Genomic DNA, 21,922 nt, shown 5'->3' with positions numbered 1-21,922 from the left:
AGGGAGGAAGGAAGGAAGGAGGGAAGAAAGGAAGGAAGAAAGGAAGAAAGAAAGGAAGAAGACAAAATAAAGTAGGATAAAATATAGTTATTAAACTAAAAAATAATTATTAAGAACAAAAATTTCTATAAAAACAAAACAAAACAAAACGTGTTGGTGTAACCCTAGGACAAACGGTGAAAGCAAAGCTATACAGACAAAATCTCACACAGCAGCATGCACATACACACTCACAAAAAGAAAAAAGGGGAAAATAATAGTATATCTTGCTCCCAAAGTCCACCTCCTCAACTTGGGATATTTCGCTGTCTATTCAGGTTTTCCACAGATGCAGGGCACTTCAAGTTGATTGTGGAGCTTTAATCCGCTGCTTCTGAGGCTGCTGGGAGAGACCTCCCCCTCTCCTCTTTGTTCGCACAGCGCCTGGGGTTCAGCTTTGGACTTGGCCCCGCCTCTGCATGTAGGTCGTCCGAGGGCGTCTGCCCTTCGCTCAGACAGGACGGAGTTAAAGAAGCAGCTGATTCGGGGGCTCTGGCACAGGCCGGGGGGAGGGAGGGGCACGGATGCGGGGCGAGCCTGCGGCGGCAGAGGCCGGCGTGGCCCTGCACCGGCCCGAGGCGCGCCGCGCGTTCTCCCGGGGAAGCTGTCCCTGGATCCCGTGACCCCGGCAGTGGCGGGCTGCACGAGCTCCCGGGAGAGGCGGTGTGGAGAGTGACCTGTGCTCGCACACAGGCCTCTTGGTGGCGGCAGCAGCAACCCTAGCGTCCCACGCCCGTCTCTGCTGTCCGCGCCGACAGCTGCGGCTCGCGCCCGATTCTGGAGCTCCTTTACGCGGTGCCCTTAATCCCCTCTCCTCGCGCACTAGGAAGCAAAGAGAGAAGAAAAAGTCTCTTGCCTCTTAGGCAGCTCCAGACTTCAACTGGACTCCCTCCCGGCTAGCCGTGGTGCACTAACCCCTTCAGGCTGTTTTCACTCTGCCAACTCCAGAACTTTCCCTGGGATCCGACTGAAGCCCAAGGCTCAGCTCCCTGCCCACGCCCGCCCCGGCGGGTGAGCAGACAAGCCTCTTGGGCTGGTGAGTGCCGGTCGGCACCGATCTTCTGTGCGGGAATTTCTCCGCTTTGCCCTCTGCATCCTGTTGCTGCCTCTCCTCCGCGGCTCCGGAGCTTCCCCCTCCGCCACCCGCAGTCTCCACCCCAAAGGGGCTTTTAATGTGTGTGAACCTTTCCTCCTTCACGGCTCCCTCCCACTGGTGCAGGTCCCGTCCCTATTCTTTGTCTCTGTTTATTCTTTTTTCTTTTGCCCTACCCAGGTACGTGGGGAGTTTCTTGCCTTTTGGGAGGTCTGAGGTCTTCTGCCTGTGTTCTGTGGGTGTTCTATAGGAGCAGTTCCACGTGTAGATGTATTTCTGATGTATCTGTGAGGAGGAAGGTGATCTCCACGTCTTACTCTTCCGCCATCTTCTCCAAAACGTCCAAACATTTTTGAGTACTCTTATACCTATAAGCCATGACTCAGCTTTTCTGCAAAGCCTTCCCTAGATACTGTTTTGTCTAGGTGTTCCTCTTCTGTGCATTAATCATGTCTTGTGAATATTTCTGTTCAGGTATCACATGGTAAAATCAAGAGCATATAGAGACATATATTCTTAAGTACCCTGATTGTAGATGCAGGGTTCATACCCTGGGTTCATGTCCCAGCTTTTGTTACATACTAGATGTGTAATATCAGGCAACCTGTTTAATCTCTCTGTACCTCAGTTTCTTCATTTGTAAAATAGGGATTATAATAATACTTATTTCATAAATTTGTTATAAGCAATAAATTATTTATTTAAGACATGTACTTACAAGCAGCAGGAGCATCATGTGAGAACTTGGAAACAGACCTGTAGAATCAAAAATTCTGGGGTAAGGCCAAGCAGCAAGCCCTGTGGAGAATTCTGATACATGCTAAAGTATGAGAACCACTGACTTACGGCCACAAAAGTGGCAAATCTGGGACTAGAACCTATGGGAGAACCTTGTTACCTTAGACAAATCACTTAACCTTTCATACTAGATATGTGTCTCTAAATTATTTAACATACTGCAGACACATTAAAGAAATTATCAATTTTTGAGTCATCAAAATTGAAAAGGTTGGAGTACTTAGACCAATTTTACATTGCTCAAAGTTTGCCTTAAATCACTTATGTTTTTGTCATGTACAGGACAAGATAATATTTGTGTTTGGCCTGCTCAAATCCAGTTCAGAGCACATGGCCTTGACAAAGTCGCTACTCAATAAACGTTTATAGAATGAGAGTTAAATATATTCCAAATGTATTAGTATCATACTAATTAGAAGTAGACAAAGTAGTTGAGCAAGGGAAGTTAAATTGTTTTATAATGATCATCCAGGTAGAGATGTAATCTGGGGTTTTGAAATAACTTCCTGTCATTGAGGGTTTTGATAAATGTATATGGGTGACCTAAATGTGTAATTAAGCGTTGCAAAACATTGAGGTTAATTTCTAGAGTAGCTAAATATACTAAAAAGAAAATAGAAAGCTGGGGTCTCCACCTTAGTAAACACTCCAGAGTGGAGAGGGTCTCATAAAATTTTGGTGCTTAAGAGTTTTTGTTTGTCAGAAGGTTGTCAGTTTCTTTCTCTTCATTCCTCCCCTCCTTTATTTCTTCTTTTGTTTTTTTCCTTATTACATTCCTTCCTTCCTAGGAGGTGAGATGACATAGTGAGTGCCTCTCTTTTTTTTTTCTGCCCACTGTAATTCTAGCCACCATCACCTTGTACTGAATGGAGATGTAATCCACACTGGCCTTTCCACCTCCCGCCTCTGCTCTCTTTGTTTCCACTCTCTCTCTCTCTCTCCCACCCCTTTGTCTCCACTTTTCTTCTCTTTCTAAATTGCAATTCAGCAATGAGTAGACTGGAGGGTCAGAATTAAGAAAGGTTGTCTTATGAAACCATTTTGGTTACATTTGTAAATTCCAGTATTAAGTGCTGTTGATTGTTCCTTGTTTGTTTCTTTGTTTTGTTTTCTTATTTGTAGAAAGAAGTAAGTGGCTAGGGACATGTGTACTAGGTTGGCATTGGAATTGGGATTTTAAACATAAAAGGTCTATTAATACTGTGATAATAATTCCAGTTAACAGTAATTCAAGACTACTATAACTGCACTGTGAGTCATATTTTAACTTCTTTTAGCTTCCAATATATGCATGCAGTTACTTTAGTAACACACTAAAAAAGTAGAAGATGCTTCATTTTTTTTCACTAGGGCCTCCCCAAAATTTCTATTTTGGGTAACCCAGGAAATACCACATACATACATACAGACAATTGCACATATGCAATCATGCCTCAGGAAATGAAATCTTCAGTTCTCATTCTCCACATTAACTTGTGTATTTTTATAAATGCATGTGAGAGGTTTCACACAGTGAGTGACCCACTTATCTCTGTAAGCAATATCTTACTCATAAGCACTTACTTAGAAGGTAAAGGTAGGAGCTAACATACTAGCTTCTATCTCTAAAATACTTTTCTGTTGTACTTGACGATATGGCAATCATATATCTATGATTTCCTAAGATAGTCTTACTTTAAAATACATTGTCGTGCTGTCAAAACATGTGTACAGTTTTTTGTTTGTTTGTTTGTTTGAGAAGTATGTTCACCGTATGTATTTTGGGCCCAATTTTTCCACGAAGTGCAGAGGGAACAAGTAGGCAAAAATAAAGGCCTATCTGTTGCCACTGGCAATGTTAGAACTGTATCCTTCCCAGCTTTCACCATTCCCCGAAGGAGCCAGTGCTGGACTGGTATAACCACTAACAATTCGCTTGCAGCATTTGCCTACCTAATATGGCTTCACAAAGGGCCTTCCAACCCTCGTGGACAAACCTTCATTTTGATGCTGGAAATTCTACTATCCCACTAGAATTTTGCTCATGTTGCTTAAGCATATGTCCCTATGTAAACATTCCAATATCGTTTTAAGCTTTGTCACCGCTATACATACTGTCGTGTAGATTGAATGATTAATGTAGATTACTCAGTCTTGCAAGTTTTGGTTTTGACTAAAAGGGTATGAATAACTTAAAGACACTGTAGGGAGAAGCTGGAATCCACATTGAAAGGGAGCAATACAAGGAGAAGAATGAGGTGGAAATAGAAAATGACTATTATTGTTATTTGTTCACTCAGATAGTATTTCTTGCCAAACTGAAGACTTCTATATCTAGTCACAAATAAACTGGTGTTAATGAATGGTACTAATTCTGCATATTATATTGGTTTGTTATTTGGATGTTGTTCATTTTTAATAGATTAGCTAATTCCAGGAAAATTAACTTTATTTTTGTCAAGTGCCATTTTAGTTAGCTTTAAATTTTTCATTAGGATTATAAATTTCATTTGGATATGTTATATATCAAAAAGTAAGGTAAAATATTTAGAACACTAACATTTATATATGATCAATGTATATATTTTCTTAAGGTTGTCTGTTTTTTTTTTCATTCTTGCAGCAAACAGGACTTTGAGTCTACAGATGAGGTAAGTGCAAAAAGAGTTGAAAATCAGATATAGTTGATAACAAAGCAGATTCTGATACTTGCATTAATAATATTGTTTTTAGTTTGGTATTTTTATTAGACTGGAAACATAGGTTAGTGAAAGAAATAATGATCCTTTTGCCTTTAAAATGACATAACCATTTATATCTTTGTAATGGCTTTAAAGGTGATAATTGTAAAAGTAATAATCATTCACACAAAAAATGTTTTATCAGCTGTCACATTATGATTTAACTTGTCTTTGCTTATGAGAACACTTAAGAGTTAATTGACTACATATTCTCTGTTTTACAAAACTGAAATCTACGTTAACTAATTAAATAGCAAATTTAGTTTTAATGTATTTCGAAACCTTGTATGTCCCATGCCAAATAGTCAGCAACTTGAAGTAAATATTTTCAAGTATCAACTCTAAATATTATGTATATACGTTTTGGTAATAGTTACTTTTAATGGAATAAGTCATCAAATAGAGAAAGAACTGATTTCAAAGTAACAATCACAATGGCTTCTTTTGTGTTAATTTTCATCTTTATTTCCAATGTATTGACATAGTGCATTTGTTACAATAATTCAGTAAGCCCTAAATTGCCTTTATGAAGTACTGACTTCAATTCAGCTTCTCACTTAAAATTTGTTGAAGCTTCTTAATGTTGCTGTGGCAACATCATAATCTTTCAAAAGTCACCACAGCTGTATGCAAATTCTCAGTAAACCTTTAATTTTATTTTATTTCCTCAAATTTTCATTATTTAAAAAATCAGCCTTTAAAGTGTCATATCTACCACCCAACTAAACTTCCAGTTGCTAAAAAATACATGGAAATAAAGTGGTAATGGGATTTAAGTGACCACCCTTTTGTTTTTAAGTTGCTCTTTTTAAAAAATAGAAATGGGACATCTGATTGATTGCCCCAAACTTCCCCCTAAACTTCCTGGAATTCAGGGTTCTTTCCATGGTGTGTAGTATAATGAATTTTTTTAAAAGTAAGAACTGATAATGCTAGAAGTAAAGTTTGTGGCAACTATTACCCAGAAAGTGAAATAATCTTCTGATGTCCATAAAAATATGTCCCTCTCTACAAAAGTCTGCTGACCTTCTGATTAAAACACTAACATGTATCTGTTGAAGGATAAGCCTCTCTTTTCTTACAGTCAGAAGACATTGAATCGTTGATTCCTAAAGGATTGTCAGAATTTACAAAACAGCAAATTTGCTATATTCTGCAGGTGAGATGGGGCCAAGAGTGGCTGTGAAGGCAACACTAACAAACCACTAGCCTAGGATGTTTCCTTTAATTAAGAACAGAAAGTCCCAAATAAAATTCCTATTTCACAAGAGTTGATTACATTTTGATTAAACAAGGGTTGCATTATAGTTTGGTCAGACTATCAAACACTAGTATTGAATGACTAGCATTCAGGAAATCATTCTAGAAATATTCCGGGCTGTAGAATGCCCTTATTCTCTCCTCACTGCTGTAGCACAACCTGACTCTAACTTATAGGATTTGCCCTCCTTTTCTCCATTCTACTTTCTATACCTCCCTACCCTATCCCTGGCAAATGGAAAGGCCAATGACTTGATTTTCCTGAATTGTGGAATGCTAGAGACCACTGCAGTAGTAAATTCCCCTGCACTGAAGGGAGAGACAGACCAAGACAGATCAAGATATGTGCTAAAGAAATAAGGCTAAAATGAAGAGTACATGTGTTTGCAAGAAAGGATTCTAAAGATAATCTAGTTTTGTCTAGTGAGGCAAATTTCTATGTTTGATATTTGGTCTCAAATCTTTGTTGATCATCCAGATATTGGACCTGACATCTTATCTGTGAAACTTAAATGAAATATTTTTTAGTGGCACACAGTCTATTATAAAGAGACAGTGGTATGGGGAACACATATGCTCTGAAGAACCTGAATCTTGGATACATCCTTGATATTATTTCTGGTGGCAGGATGTCCATCCAAAGTGCATTCAAGGCCTATTTCCTTGAAAAACTCTGAGAATGTTTGCATCTAAGTTCCTGAGAAACATTAGTCTGTAGTTTTCTTGTATTTGCTTTGATTTTGGTGTCAGGATAACTTAGCTTCATGATATGAATTGGTAAATGTCTCTTCCTTTTCTGTTTTCTGGAAGAAACCATATAGACATGGTGTTAACTCTTCTTTGAACATTTGGTATAATCCTTCAGTGAAAATATCTGGGCAGGGCTTCCCTGGTGGCTCAGTGGTTGAGAGTCTGCCTGCCGATGCAGGGGACACGGGTTCGTGCCCCGGTCCGGGAGGATCCCACGTGCAGCGGAGCGGCTGGGTCCGTGAGCCATGGCCACTGAGCCTGCATGTCCGGAGCCTGTGCTCTGCAATGGGAGAGGCCACAACAGTGAGAGGCCAACGTACCGCAAAAAAAAAAAAAGAAAATATCTGGACATGGATATATATTTTTCAGGAGTTTAAAAAAAATTCTAAATTCAATTCCTTAGTAGTTACAGGTCTAGTCAAATGATCTGTTTCATATTGGGTGAGTTGTGGTAACCTGTGTTTTTCAAGGAAGTAGTCAATTTCAACTAAATTGTCAAATTTATATGTGCATAATTATTCACAGTATTCCCTTATTATCCTTTTGATGTCTGTGGGGTCTGTATTACTCTTCCCTATTTAACTCCTGACACTAGTGATTTGTGTCTTCTTTCTTTTTTTGTTGTCAGTCTTGTTGGAAGTTTATCAATTTTATTGATTTTTTTCAAAGAACTATATTTTAGTTTTATTGATCTCTACTGTTTTCCTGTTTACACTTCCATTGATTTTTTTTCCTCATCTGTATTATTTCCTTCCTTTGCTTGCTTTTGGTTTATTTTGCTCTTCTTTGTCTAGTTTCTTGATATAGAAAGTTAGATTATTGATTTCACACCTTTTCTATTTTCTAATGTAAGCATTTAGTGCTATAAATATCTTCTCAGCATGGCTTTAGTTGTGTCCCACAAGTTATGATATATATTTTCATTTTCTTTCAGTTTTATATATTTTTTATCTCCCTTTAGACTTCTGCTTTGACTGGTGGATTATTTAGAAGTGTATTGTTTACTTTCCAAGTGTTTAGAGATTTTCCTATTGTCTTTCTGTTATTCATTTCTAGTTTGATTCCACTGTGGGCAGAAAATATACTCCGTATGAGATCAATTTTTTTGGAATGGTTAAGTTTTATAGTCAAGGATATGGTCTATTTTGGTATATGTTCCATGGGAATATGAAAGGAATGTGCATCTGTTGTTGGATGAAGTATTCTATAAATGCTGATTAGATCCTTTGGTTGATGGTATTGTTGAATTATTGTATTATGTATTCTTGCTCATTTTCTGCTAAGCAGTATTATCAGTTGCCGAGAGAGGGGTATAAAAGTCTTCATTTATATCTGTGGATTTGTCTATTTCTCCTTTCAGTTCTATCAGTTGTTGTTTGATACATTTTGTAGCTCTGTTGTCTGGTGCATAAACATTTAGGATTGTTATGTCTTCTTGGTGGACTGACTCTTATTATGTAATGTCCCTCTGTGTCCCTGGTAATTTTCTTTGCTCTGAAGTCATTTTTATCTAATATCAATAGCACTCCTTTCTTTTGATTAATGTTTGCATGGTATATCTTTTCCCCAACTTTTAAATTTCATTATGTATATTTTAATTTTCATTATCTTTGAAAATAATTTCTTATAGAAAACACATAGTGAGGTCATGTTTTTTCTTATCACTCTATCTGTCTTTTAACTGGTGTATTTAGACCAAGTTGTAATTTTTTTTTTTTTTTTTTTGTGGTATGCGGGCCTCTCACTGTTGTGGCCTCTCCCCGTTGCGGAGCACAGGCTCCGGATGCGCAGGCTCAGCGGCCATGGCTCACAGGCCCAGCCACTCCACGGCATGTGGGATCTTCCTGGACCAGGGTACAAACCCATGTCCCCTGCAACGGCAGGCAGACTCTCAACCACTGCGCCACCAGGGAAGCCCCCAAGTTGTAATTATTGATATGTTAGGGCTAGATCTGCCATTGGGTTTTCTGTTTGTTCTGTTTTTTGTTTCTCTGTTTTCTTTGTCTTGCTTTCATGTGGATTACCTGAATATGTTTTAGAATTCCATTTTGATTTACCTCTAGTTCTTTTGAGTGTATCACATAGTATAGCTCTTTTAGGGGTTGTTCTAAGTATTACATTATATGTCCATAACTTATCCCCGTGTATTGCTGTCAACATTTTATCAGTTTCAATGAACTGCAGAAAATTTTGCTTCTTTTATCTTTCTTTAACCTCCACATTTATAATTTTTAAAATATTTCCTCTACAGGCATTGAGAGCCACATCAGACAGTGTTATATATATATATATATATATATATATATATATATATATATTTTTTTTTTTTTTTTTGCTTCACTCTTCAAATATAATTTAGAAAATGCAAAAGGAGAAGGAAAGCCCACTGTATTTACCTATATTTTTGCTTACTGTGTTACTTCTTCCTTCTTGATATTCCAAATTCCTTCTTTTATCATTTTCTTTTTCTTCAGAGAACTTCCTTCAGCCATTTTTTTAAGGGTAGGTCTGCTAGTGAAAAATTCTTTTTCTTTTCCTCTGAAAATGTGATTTCCCCTTCATTCCTAAAGGTTGTTTTCATTGCATACAGAATTTGTAGTTGACAATTCTTTTCTTTCATCACTTTAAAAATGTATGCCACTTCCTTCTGGCCTCTATGGTTTTTCATGAGAAATCGGCTGTCATTTGAATTGCTATTCCCAATAGCTAAGGTTTCTCTTGCTGCTTTTAAATTTATCTTCAGTTTTAAGAAGTTTGCCTCATATGTCCAGGCATGGATTTCTTTGGGTCTATCCTGTTTAGGGTTTGCTCAACTTCTTAAATCTGTCTATGTTTTTTTGCTAATTTGGGGAAGTTTTCAGCCATTATTTCTTCATATATTTTTTCAGGTCCCCCCTCTTTCTTTTTTTCCTTCTAGGATTCTGATGACATGAATGTTAGATATATGTCATACTCCCATTGGACACTGAGGCTCTGTTCAATTTTCCTCCAATCTATTTTCTCTCTGATGTTCAGAACTCAGTATTTTTTTCTTTTTTTTTTTTTTTTTGCGGTACACAGGCCTCTCACTGTTGTGGCCTCTCCCGTTGCGGAGCACAGGCTCCGGAAGCGCAGGCTCAGTGGCCATGGCTCACGGGCCCAGCCAGTCCACGGCATGTGGGATCTTCCCGGACCGGGGCACGAACCGGTGTCCCCTGCATTGGCAGGCAGACTCTCAACCACTGCGCCACCAGGGAAACACAAGAACTCAGTATTTTCTATTGTTCTGTCTTCAAGTTCACTGATTCTTTGCTCTATGCTTTCCTTTCTGCTTTTTAGTCCATCCACTGAGGTTTTTGTTTTTTAGTTATTGAGTTTTCAGTTCTAAAATTTTCATTTAGTTACTCTTTAAAGCTTCTGTTTGTTTTCTGAGATTTTCTGTTTTGTTGCTGAGACTTTCTATTTTTTATTTGTTTTAAATCTTCATAATTTCTTGTTGAAACTTTTCTAAATTTGGTGTTTTTTAAATTAATTTTTATTAGAGTATCATTGGTTTACATTGTTGTCTTAGTTTCTTGCTGTACAGCAAAGTGAATCAGTCTTACATACACATATATCCCTTCTTTTTTAGATTTCCTTCCCATTTAGGTCACCACAGAGCACTGAGTAGAGTTCCCTGTGCTACACAGTAGGTTCTCATTCGTTATCTATTTTACACATAGTAGTGTATTTATGTCAGTCCCAATCTCTCAGTTCATCCCACCCTTCCCTTCCCCTCTTGGTAACCATAAGTTTGTTCTCTACATCTGTGACTCTATTTCTGCTTTGCAAATAAGTTCTTCTCTACCATTTTTCTACATTCCACATATAAGTGATATTATGTGATATTTGTTTTTCTCTTTCTGACTTACTTCATTCTGTATGACTGTTTCTAGATCCATCCACGTCTCTGCAAATGGCACTCTTTTGTTCCTTTTTATGACTGAGTAATATTCCATTGTATATATGTGCCACATCTTCTTTATCCATTCCTTTGTTGATGGACGTTTAGGTCACTTTGAAACATTTTTAAGATGGCTGCTTTAAAATCCTTGTCAGATAATTCTAACTTTTCTGATATCTTGATGTTGGCATGTATTAACCATTTTTTCTTATCAAGGTGAGATTTCCTGGTTCTTAGAATAAGTGATTTTTAAAAATTGAAACCTGGACATTTTGGGTATTATGTTCTGACTTTGGATCTTATTCACATCTTCTGTTTTAGCAGACCTCCTCTGATACTGAGCAACAGGGGAAGTAGGGGCATGACCTGTTACTGCCAGGTGGGGGTGGAAGTCCAGGTTCCCCACTCTGCCTCTCTTGACACAGGTTGGGGGAGTAGCTCTTTGTTCTTCCTTGGCAGGTGTAGGAAGTGTGGCTCTCTACTAGGCTCCCACTGAAAACAGCCTGGTTTGGAAGGGGAGGTGTGTTGTGTTACTGTTCCCTTGTTGGCCTCTACTGATACTGCAAGGTGAGTGGCCTCATTTCTGTTGGGCAATGATGAAAGTCTTGACACTTCACTAAGAATTCTCTGACATCACCCAAGCAGGGAGGTTGAGAGAGAGAGTCTACGTTCCCTTCTTGTCTTTTGATGGTTTGAGTGGGCATAGAATAGAGTTGCAGATTTTTTTCTGTGGTGTTTGGCTGGAGTAGACTGGTTATTATCTAAATGCTATCTGCCTTGCTAGGCTGCCCTTTTCATGGTACTTTGGGTAGAGAGAGCAGGCTTTTCTAGGGACTTTTGTTGTCTGTATCCACTGATGTTTCTCTGTTACTGGTTTCCCCAATACCACTCATATATGAAGCAAAAAGAAAACCCAGGAACTCACTTCTGTATTATTCCTTAGCTCCCAATGTTCTCAACCAGACTTCATTCTTTCTTTTTAACTTTCAGAGTCTTTTTATGTTTGTTTTATACATAAAGTGCAGGGTTTTTAGTTAGACTTAGCAGGAAAAATAGAGAAAAGTATTTCTGCTCCATCTTTTCAGAAACAGAAGTTGCTTGTTTTTAAAACCATTTTTCTTTGAAGAAATGAGTTTAATCTAGTTAAAGCGTTTTTCTCCTTCTTTAAAATTTGAGATATTTCTATACTTCAAGGTTCAATTTAATTTGTATTAGATTCTTCTCAACTCAGGCAAAATCCATGCATTTGGCAACACACTTAGGGAGATGCAATTTATTACTTGAAGGTTGACTGTCTCATGTTTTTGAATCTTTAAATAGAGAAGAAAAGTAAATTTGAGAACTTGCTGATACATTTCTGTCATGAGAAAGATGATACTTTATCATGGAAAAAATAAGAGACCCTTGTTTTAATAGCATAGCTACGATCTTTTCAGGGATATTGCTTAGATTACTAATGAATGTTATTGACAAAATGCCCTGCATCACTATTCTAATATTGTCATATCAAAAATGAAACTGTCAATAAGTTTGCTTGTAGGAATAGAAAAATAAGATTATTATTACTTATATTGCCTATTTTTAAATGCTAGTGAAAATAAACTATCAATCATTTTCTTCCTCCAGATGAGGGGTATGTCTGATAAATCACTCCGGCTAGTGGTGTCCACATTCAGTAACATAAGGGAGGAGCTTGGACATCTTCAGAATGACTTGACAGTAACATTTATTTTGATTTTTCTTTCCAAATCTTTTCTAGTTCCTAGCTTCATAACATAGAAATCAAAGCATTCAGTATACCTTTTTAAAATTTAATACAACACAACAACATTGTGCTCACCCAGATATAGTAATTTTCCTGAAACAGTTAATTGGGGTTGGGAGAGAGGAGTAAAGAGTTATCCAATGTGAAAATGAAAGAAAGTTGGGTGCACACTTATTACTTAGTTTACCGCTAAGGTAATTTAATGCTTAAAGCCAGGGAGTAGTTTGTAAAATTACAATAATCTGACTCTGATTCAGAATTTCCCCTTTTCTGTAATAATAAAGCATCCTTTGAATTTATTTGAATACTTGAAAACTTCTTTCTCCAAGACCTTAACATTTTCTATTTTCTATTTTAATTGGTGTTGTTCATGACATCAGCTAGATACATTCAGAATACTTTCCATACAATGAATAACTCCTTGAGGACTTTGGAGTGGGTTTTCTTGTTTCTGGGTTCTGATGAACACATTTAGACTCTTAATTTGAAAATTCACCACCTGCTGGGATTAACAAGGGTCTTTGTAGATTGAAGAAAAACATTAAAATAATTCAAAAGGTTCTGCTTCATTGTACTTACAATTAGTCAATTCATCAAAATGTCCATCCATGTGGGTTTTTAAACTTTCAATCCTTTGTATCCCATAGCTTGATTAACTTTTAAGAATTCTGTTTTATTAAACAACTACAAATGAAAAAAGTGCTTATTTAAACCTTCCAATGTAAACAGGTCTTTGTATTATATAACTGTTGACAGGATTCTGTAATTCTGAGTCATAAATAATTTTGCTTCTAGTCACTGGAAAATGACAAGATAAGACTTGAGAAAGACTTGGCATTCAAAGAAACTCAAATAAAAGAGTATGAAGAACTCTTAGCATCAGTAAGAGCAAATAATCGCCAGCAGCAGGTAAGTTGACATTTTATTTGATAATAAATTTGATAGTTTTTCATATGCACAATTACTAGCACATTGGAGTTATGAGATATAATCCAGACAATTAAAATATGATGGAACAATTTGTTCGTATGGGAAATGAGTGGCTTTAGGTATTTCCAATTACTGAAGCCCTCTCAGAAAAATAGATAACCCCAAGTATATTAGATATAAAGTATATACAATCTAAAATTATCTGTTTTGTTGGGTGACAAAAATTGTATAAATATTGAAAATCTAAGTTCACTCATTCATTTAATCTACTAATGTGTCAATAAAAAAGTTTTTATAGATCTTAACACATGTTTGTGCAATGAATAACTGAATGAATGAACTCTAGAAGATTTCTCCAGATACCTGAGCAGAGAGGATTCTTAGGAAATTGTAATGAGTCTCTGAGGCCAGTCCATTCCTAAAATTCACTCCCATGACAGTCCCAAATTTTGGCTGAGTTTTCTTTTGTCACATAATCAGGCATATGGTCATTTTGGTGCTTACTAGAAGGCAGGTTACAGTATTGTCAAAAAGCAGCAAGAAGGGCTTCCCTGGTGGCACAGTGGTTGAGAGTCTGCCTGCCGATGCAGGGGACATGGGTTCGTGTCCCGGTCCGGGAAGACCCCACATGCCACGGAGTGGCTGGGCCCGTGAGCCATGGCCGCTGAACCTGCACGTCCGAAGCCTGTGCTCCACAACGGGAGAGGCCACAACAGTGAGAGGCCCACGTACCGCAAAAAAAAAAAAAAAAAAAAAAAAAAAAAAAAAGCAGCAAGAGTCAGATTGCTAGATTGGTACATTGAAAATTCATCTAACCTTGATTCCTTCTCAGTCAAGATAGGCAAGTGAGGGTAATGTCTTTCATAGCTGATTTAACTTACCTTTTAGGGTTAAATATATAAGAAAACTGGGCATGGAAAAAATATCAATATTTGCTTTGTTTCATTGAATTAATCAACTAAAAGCACTCTCTCCCAAAAAGTAGAATCCATTTGTCTTATTTACTGTGTCTTCTTTACAGCATGGACTTCAAGACTCAACCTCAAAATGCCAAGCATTGGAAGAAAACAATCTTTCTCTTCGGCATACACTATCAGACATAGAATATAAACTAAAAGAACTGGAATACTGTAAACGTAATTTAGAGCAAGAGAATAAAAATCTTAGAGTGCAGGTATTCAAATTTTGTTTTAAATATATGTTATTGCTTTAGTTATATGGTTGTAATCCTAGCATCGGCTATATATATACATATATATATATATATATATATATATATCCAATTCATCTCGAGAAAATATCTAGACTGCTTTCTGATGATCTCACATGCAGTTAGGTCTTAACTCATTGCCATTTGAGGTGTATAATGCAGTTTCTAAAAATCACTCTCATTATTTCAATGTCTTGTTTAATCAAGTGGTTTTCATCTATTAATGTCTTATAATATAATATGTATTTCCTTCATAACAGTCCAACTACAGAAATTTATTTTGTCTTGTGTAGCTTTCAGAGACTTGCACAGGCCCGATGCTGCAGGCTAAAATGGATGAGATTGGCAACCATTACATGGAGATGGTAAAAAACTTAAGAATGGAGAAAGATAGAGAGATCTGCAAACTAAGGGTATGTAGATCCTACACTGCATAAATACACAGTTCAGCACAAACTTTCTAATAAGATAATGATAGTATCAAGTTTAATGCTACAAAGAAAAATCAACCAAAGGTAGAGTTTTAGGAGTATGCCATAGAACCATTTCTTTAAATACATATCACTATGTAGGGAATATTGTTAAATTGTCTTGTAATTTAGCTTCATTTTTTCTAGGAAAGCAAAAGAAGACCTTAAGTTCAGGGTTGTTGATTTTTCATTTCTATTTATTTATTTATTTATTTATTTATTTTGGTGATGGGGGAACACTTTATGATCTTGCCTAAAGCCTGCTCTATGCAGCCAAGCAACTTTCAAGATTATCCAGTGAAGCCACATTTGACTTCATACATATCCTCACTTGATTTTGAAGGATGATAGCTAGCAAGAGTTTTGTCAAGCACATGGATTAAAAACTGTTGAATTATATACCTGTAATTGGCATCAAAATTAAGGTGATATTTGTGAGAATAAATATACATTGCCTTATTTTGTCATTCTAGGTCAAATTGACTAACCCTTAATTTACTGATTCCTAATTGTAGTTATATAAACTCAAATATTTTAATAGAAAAACTGACCACAGTGTTTTCTCTCCAAATGTAATGTACAGTCTTTACCAAAAATCAAAATGAAACAAAATAGAATTTGTTCAAAGTCTGCTGATTTTTCTTGCAGATATCCTCCACTGGTTTCTTTTCCATCTGAACGTTACTAATAACACTTTAACCTAAACAGCCTTCTGTGCACACATAATGCAGTAAAAAGGGAAATGGACAGGATTTGCAGTCAGAAGACTTGTCATGGAGTTGCAGCTATGTTGCTTACTAGCTGTTGTGCCTTTGTGTCTCTGGATCTCATTTACCTGTTTTGTAAATAAAGATTATAATAATACTTATCTCAGAGGGCTGCTGTGAGGACTGAGATGAGTCATGCAGGAGGATTATGTTGTGAACTGCAAATTATGATATAATATTTGTTATTGAGTTTTCCTTAATTAGTATTTGAAGGAATATAAAGTAACTGTTTTCTTAGCTTTATTTTAATTCTTGTTGCCTAGTACTTTTACTTAAGTAATGCCTAAGCCTAAATAGTAAAGTCATCTTTTAAAAATGAGAAATTTCTTGGACTTCCCTGGTGGTCCAGTGATGAAGAATCCACCTTACAATGCAGGGGACTCTGGTTCGATCCCTGGTCAGGGAACTAAAATCCCACATGCCATGGGGCAACTAGAGCCCACGCGCCACAACTACTGAGCTCGTGCACCTCAACTAGAGAGCCCGTGTTGCCACAAACTACAGAGCCCATGTGCTCTGGAACCTGTGCACCACAACTAGAGAAGAGAAAACCCGCACGCCACAACTAGATAGAAGCCTCAATGAAGATCCCACGTACTGCATCTAAGATCTGACACAGCCAAAAATAAATAAAAAAAAAACAGTAAATCTTAAAAAAAATGAGAAATTCCTAATTGGCATTTCAGTTCACATATTACATTCATAAAGCTCTTTTTTTTTTTTTTGTGGTACGCGGGCCTCTCACTGTTGTGGCCTCTCCCATTGCGGAGCACAGTCTCCGGACACGCAGGCTCAGCATCCATGGCTCACAGGCCTAGCCGCTCCGCGGCATGTGGGATCTTCCCGGCCCGGGGCATGAACCCATGTCCCCTGCATCGGCAGGCAGACTCTCAACCACTGCACCACCAGGGAAGCCCAATAAAGCTCTTTAAATGTTTATAACTATTGGTATTTTGCTCTTCATTTCATAACTAGCTGTATGACTTTATGTCACTTAACCTCTTTGGAACTCAGTTACCCATTTTTTTAAATGAGAATTATAATAATTCTTAGTTCTTTTTAAATCCTTAGACTCAATTAAATCAGTACCAAAAAGATGTTTCAAGAAGAGAAGGAAGTTGCAGTGACTTCCAATTCAAGATTCATGAACTGACAAGCTTGCTGGAAGAGAAAGATTCCCTTATAAAGCATCAATCGGAGGTAACAGAGAAGGGGTCAAGGTGGAGACAAACCATACAACTCAGCCCCGTAGGATAAATACTTCCCACAAACTATAAAAAAACATGTTTCCAAGACTTACTTTATTCATGAAGTAGAATGTGAGTGCCTACAAGAAGTAGAAGACTCACATTTCAGGAGAAATAATTCAAATGAAAGCTAGAATTGAAGCAAAAAATATGTGCTATTGTGACTTTAATAATTTTAAGACATTGGTTTTCTACCTCATTAGCAGTCAAACTCCCAATAAGTCTGTGAGCTGCTTCAGCAAGGGACTGTGTTATATTCCTTTCTATGTCTGTAACATGTAGCCCAAGATCTGTCATAAAATAGGTACTGAAGGAAGAAACTACCCAAATGGTGGCTAATGTTGTATTGCTGTTATTGAACAAATGGTACTTGTAGTAACGTTCAGTGATAGATTTTCTGTTAGGAAACAATATCTGCTTCCATATTGAAATTTCATACTTTTCTGCTATAGCTACACATTTAAATCTTTTTGGAACAAAAATTTTCACATCTTCATCTTGAGAATCATGCCCATTCTATCTCATGTTATCCCTTAAGTTTAGAACCAGTTAGTGGATTCCTGCAGAGACTTATGATGTAACTGATTAGGTGCCACGAAGCAAGACTATATGGAATTCAACAAGTGGGATTGGAACATTCTTACCTCAAGGCTAAAAAGGAAGGGAAAAAAGTAATTATTCTTAGTAACCTTGTTAAATGATCAAACATACTTCTTACCTCATGTTTCTATGGTTTTCAAATGATTATATTGTTTTTTATTTGTAAGGAACTCTCGCAGTTGAGACAAGAAATATATTCATCTCATAACCAACCCTCCAGTGGTGGAAGGACAACTATTACCACTAGAATGTAATGTATTTTTAATGAAATTTGGATATGACTTTTGTTATGATATAATCCAAGTTATAGCATGTTTAACTGACATGTACGCCCCTAGACAGAGTTTGGTGTTTTCTGCTGGCCAATAATTCTACTGAAGAATGAATGTTCACAAAAAGACATAGCTATTATGGTCAATAAAATTCAAGAGCACACTTTTATTGTATTTACAATACAGTAAATACAATGAAAGTGAAAAGCAAATAATTAGTTGTTTAACCAACCATATTAGTTAGGACTCTTTCAGTTGCACATGCCAGAAACCCAACTTAAACTGGGAATTAGTTAATTCACATAATTGGGATTGCTTGGTGTCCAGATGGATTTGTGTGATCAAAATATGTCTTCAGAAATCTGTCTATCTTTTGGCTCTGTTCTTTCCTGCATAGACGTCATTCTTAGACAGGGTCTCTCCTCATGTTAGCAGTACGACCATAGCTTACATCTCAACAATTTAGCAAAACCAAATAGAAAGTGACTCTTTATGAATGGTTTCAGCAAAAGTCTATTTTGGATATTTCATATAAATGGAATAATCAAAATGTGGTCTTTGTTGACTGAATTCTTTCACTTTGCATGTTTTCAAGATTCATCCATGTTTTAGCATGTGTCAGTACTTCATTGATTTTTGTTACTAAATAATAGTCCATTTTATGGATGTACAACCTTTTATTTATCCATTCATCAACTGATGGACATTTAGGGGCTGTTTTCAATTTTGCAAAATGCTACTGTAAATATCTGGGTACAAATCTATGTGGACATATGTGTTCATTCCTTTGAATATATAAAGAAGAGTAGAATTGCTGAGCACATGGTAACTCTGTTTAACTTTTTGAAGAACTGCTAAACTTTTCCAAAACAGCTGCACCATTTTACATTCCCACCAGCGGTGTAAGAGGATTCCAATTTCTCTCCGTCCTCCCAAACATTTGTTATTGTCCATCTGTTGGACTGTAGCCATTCTAAGGGGTGGGAAGTGGTATCTCATTGCACTCTTGATTTGTACTTCTCCAATAATTAGTGTTGCATAGTATTTTTTCATGTGCTTATAGGCCATTTGTATATCTTCTTGAAGAAATGACTAAAGTCTTTCTACATTTTAAAATTGTATTATTTGCTATTTTATTGTTGAATTGCAAGAGATATTTATATATTCTGGATACAAGTCCCTTTTCAGAGATATGATTTGCAAACATTTTCTTCCATTCCATGGATTGTCTTTTCACTATCTTGATTGTGTCATTTGCAGCACAAGTTTTTAATTTTGAGAAAGTCCAATATATCTATTTTTTCTTTACTCACTTGTGCTTTTGGTATCATATGTAAGAAACCATTGACTAATACAAGGTCATTAATATTTACACCCACATTGTCTTCTAAAGAGTTTTCTATTTTTATCTATTACATTTAGATTTAGGATCCATTTGAGTTAATTTTTTATATGTTGTAAATTAGGTATCCAAGTTCATTCTTGTGTATGGGGATATCCAGTTGTCCCAGACTCATTTATGGAATATGCTATCCTTTCCCCCATTAAATTGACTTGGCATCCTTGTCAATCAAACTACCATAAATGTAAGGGCAAATATGTAGACTCTCAGTTTTACTCCATTAATCTATTTATCTGTCTTTATGCTAGTACCACACTGTCTTGATTATTATAGCATTTTAGTTAAGTTGTGAAATCAGGAGTGTGAGTCTTTAAACTGTTATTTTCAAGAAAGCTTTAGCTGTTTGTGGTCTTTTGCTTTTCCATATGAGATTTAGGTTAAGTTTGTTAATTTCTGTTAAAAAAGATCCCACTGGAATTTTTACAGAAAATTCATTGACTATGTAGGACACTTTAGGTATTATTGCCATGTAAGCAAAACTGTCTTCTGGTCAATAAGCATGGGATCCTTTTCAATTTAGATCCTCTTTAATTTCTTTTTCAAAAACTTTTATTGGAGTATAGTTGATTTACAATGTGTGTTAACATTCAGGTGTACAGCAAAGTGAATCAGTTATACATATACATATAACCACTCTTTGTTTAGATTATTTTCCCATACAGGCCAGTACAGAGTACTGAGTAGATTTCCCTGTGCTATACAGCAGGTCCTTATTAGTTATCTATTTTATAATAGTAGTGTGTTTATGTCAATCCCAACCTCCCAATTTATCCCTCCCCCGCTTACCCCCTGGTAACCATGTTTGTTTTCTACATCTGTGACATTACTTCTGTTTTCTAAATAAGTTCATTTGTACCCTTTTTTTTTAGATTCCACACATAAGCGATATCATATGGTATTTGTCTTTCTGTGTCTGACTTACTTTACTCACTATGACAATCTCTAGGTCCATCCATGTTACCACAAATGGCATTATTTTGTTATTTTATGCAATAGTCTATTGTATATATGAACTGCATCTTCTTTATCCATTCCTCTTTTGATGAACATTTAGGTTGCTTCCATGTCCCAGCTACTGTAAATAGTGCTCCAGTGAACACTGTTCTGCATGTATCTTTTTGAATTATGGTTTTCTCCAGAAATATGCCCAGGAGTTGGGTAGCTGGGTCATATGGTAGTTCTATTTTTAGTTTTTTAAGGAACCTCCATACTGGTCTCCATAGTGGCTGTACCAGTTGACATTCCCACCAACAGTGTAGGAGGGCTCCCCTTTATCCATATCCTCTCCAGCATTTATTGTTTGTAAATTTTTTGATGATAGCCATTTTGACTGGTGCGAGGTGAAACCTCATTGTAGTTTTGATTTGCATTTTTCTAATAATTAGCAATGTTAAGCATCTTTTCATGTGCTTTTTGTCCACCTGTATGTCTTCTTTGGAGAAAAGTCTACTTAGATTTTCAGCCCATTTTTTGATTGGTTTTTTTGTTTTTTTGATATTGAGCTTCATGAACTGTTTGTATAGTTTGGAGATTAATCCCTTGTGGGTTGCTTCATTTGGAAATATTTTCTCCCACTCTGAGGATTGTCTTTTTGTTTTGTTTATGGTTTCCTGTGTTGTGCAAAAGTTTTTAAGTTTAATTAGATCCCATTTGTTAATTTCTGGTTTTATTTTCACTTTCACTATGCTAAGAGGTGGATCAAAAAAGAGTTTGCTGTGCTTTATATCAAACAGTGTTCTACCTATGTTTTATTCTAAGAGTTTTATAGTGTCAGGCCTTACATTTAGGTCTTTAATCCATTTTGAGTTTATTTTTGAGTATGGTGTTAAGGAGTGTTCTAACTTCTTTCTTTTACATGTAGCTCTCCAGTTTTCCCAGCAGCACTTTTTGAAGAGACTGTTTTTTCTCCATTGTATATTCTTGCCTCTTTAGTCATAGATTACGTGACCATAGGTGCATGGGTTTATCTCTGGGCTTTCTATCTTGTACCGTTGATCTATATTTCTATTTTGTGCCAGTATCATACTGTCTTGATGACTGTAGCTTTGTAGTATAGTCTGAAGTCAGGGAGCCTGATTCCTCCAGCTCCATTTTTCCTGTCTCAGGATTCCTGTGGCTATTCATGGTCTTTTCTGTTTCCATACAAATTGTAAAAATTTTTGTTCTACTTCTGTGAAAAATGCCATTGGTAATTTGTTAAGGATTGCATTGAATCTGTAGATTGCTTTGGGTAGTATAGTCATTTTCTCAATATTGATTCTTCCAATCGAAGACTATGGTATATCTCTCCATCTGTTTGTGTCGTCTTTGATTTCTTTCATCGACATCTTGTAGTTTTCTCAGTACAGGTCTTTTGCCTCCTTTGGTAGGTGTATTCTTAGGTATTTTATACTTTTCCATGTGATGGTAAATGGGACTGTTTCCTTAATTTCTCTTTCTGATCTTTTGTTGTTAATGTATAGGAATGCAAGTGATTTCTGTGCATTAATTTTGTATCCTGCAACCTTACCAAATTCATTGATTAGCTCTAGTAGTTTTCTGGTGGTATCTTTAGGATTCTCTATGTATACTATCATGTCATGTGCAAACAGTGGCAGTTTTACTTCTTTTCCAATTTGTATTCCTTTCATTTCTTTTTCTTCTCTGATTGCCATGGCTAGGACTTCCAAAACTATGT

The 21,922-nt window shown here is 36.5% G+C and overlaps 1 protein-coding gene across 1 annotated transcript in view; it reads left to right on the top strand.

Annotated features, from left to right (window-relative positions):
• The window catches only part of POF1B (POF1B actin binding protein), a 92,932-nt gene that overhangs the window by 51,766 nt on the left and 19,244 nt on the right, over nt 1-21,922 (top strand). The window contains 8 exon segments of the mRNA XM_055081592.1: nt 4,533-4,560; nt 5,735-5,809; nt 12,209-12,301; nt 13,143-13,256; nt 14,299-14,451; nt 14,781-14,900; nt 16,796-16,924; nt 17,739-17,819. Coding sequence (XP_054937567.1) covers nt 4,533-4,560; nt 5,735-5,809; nt 12,209-12,301; nt 13,143-13,256; nt 14,299-14,451; nt 14,781-14,900; nt 16,796-16,924; nt 17,739-17,819 — 793 coding nt within the window.

This window comes from Physeter macrocephalus, chromosome 21 (assembly GCF_002837175.3).
Source record: "Physeter macrocephalus isolate SW-GA chromosome 21, ASM283717v5, whole genome shotgun sequence".
Lineage (NCBI taxonomy): Eukaryota > Metazoa > Chordata > Mammalia > Artiodactyla > Physeteridae > Physeter > Physeter macrocephalus.
This window is presented reverse-complemented; position numbering and strand designations above follow the sequence as displayed.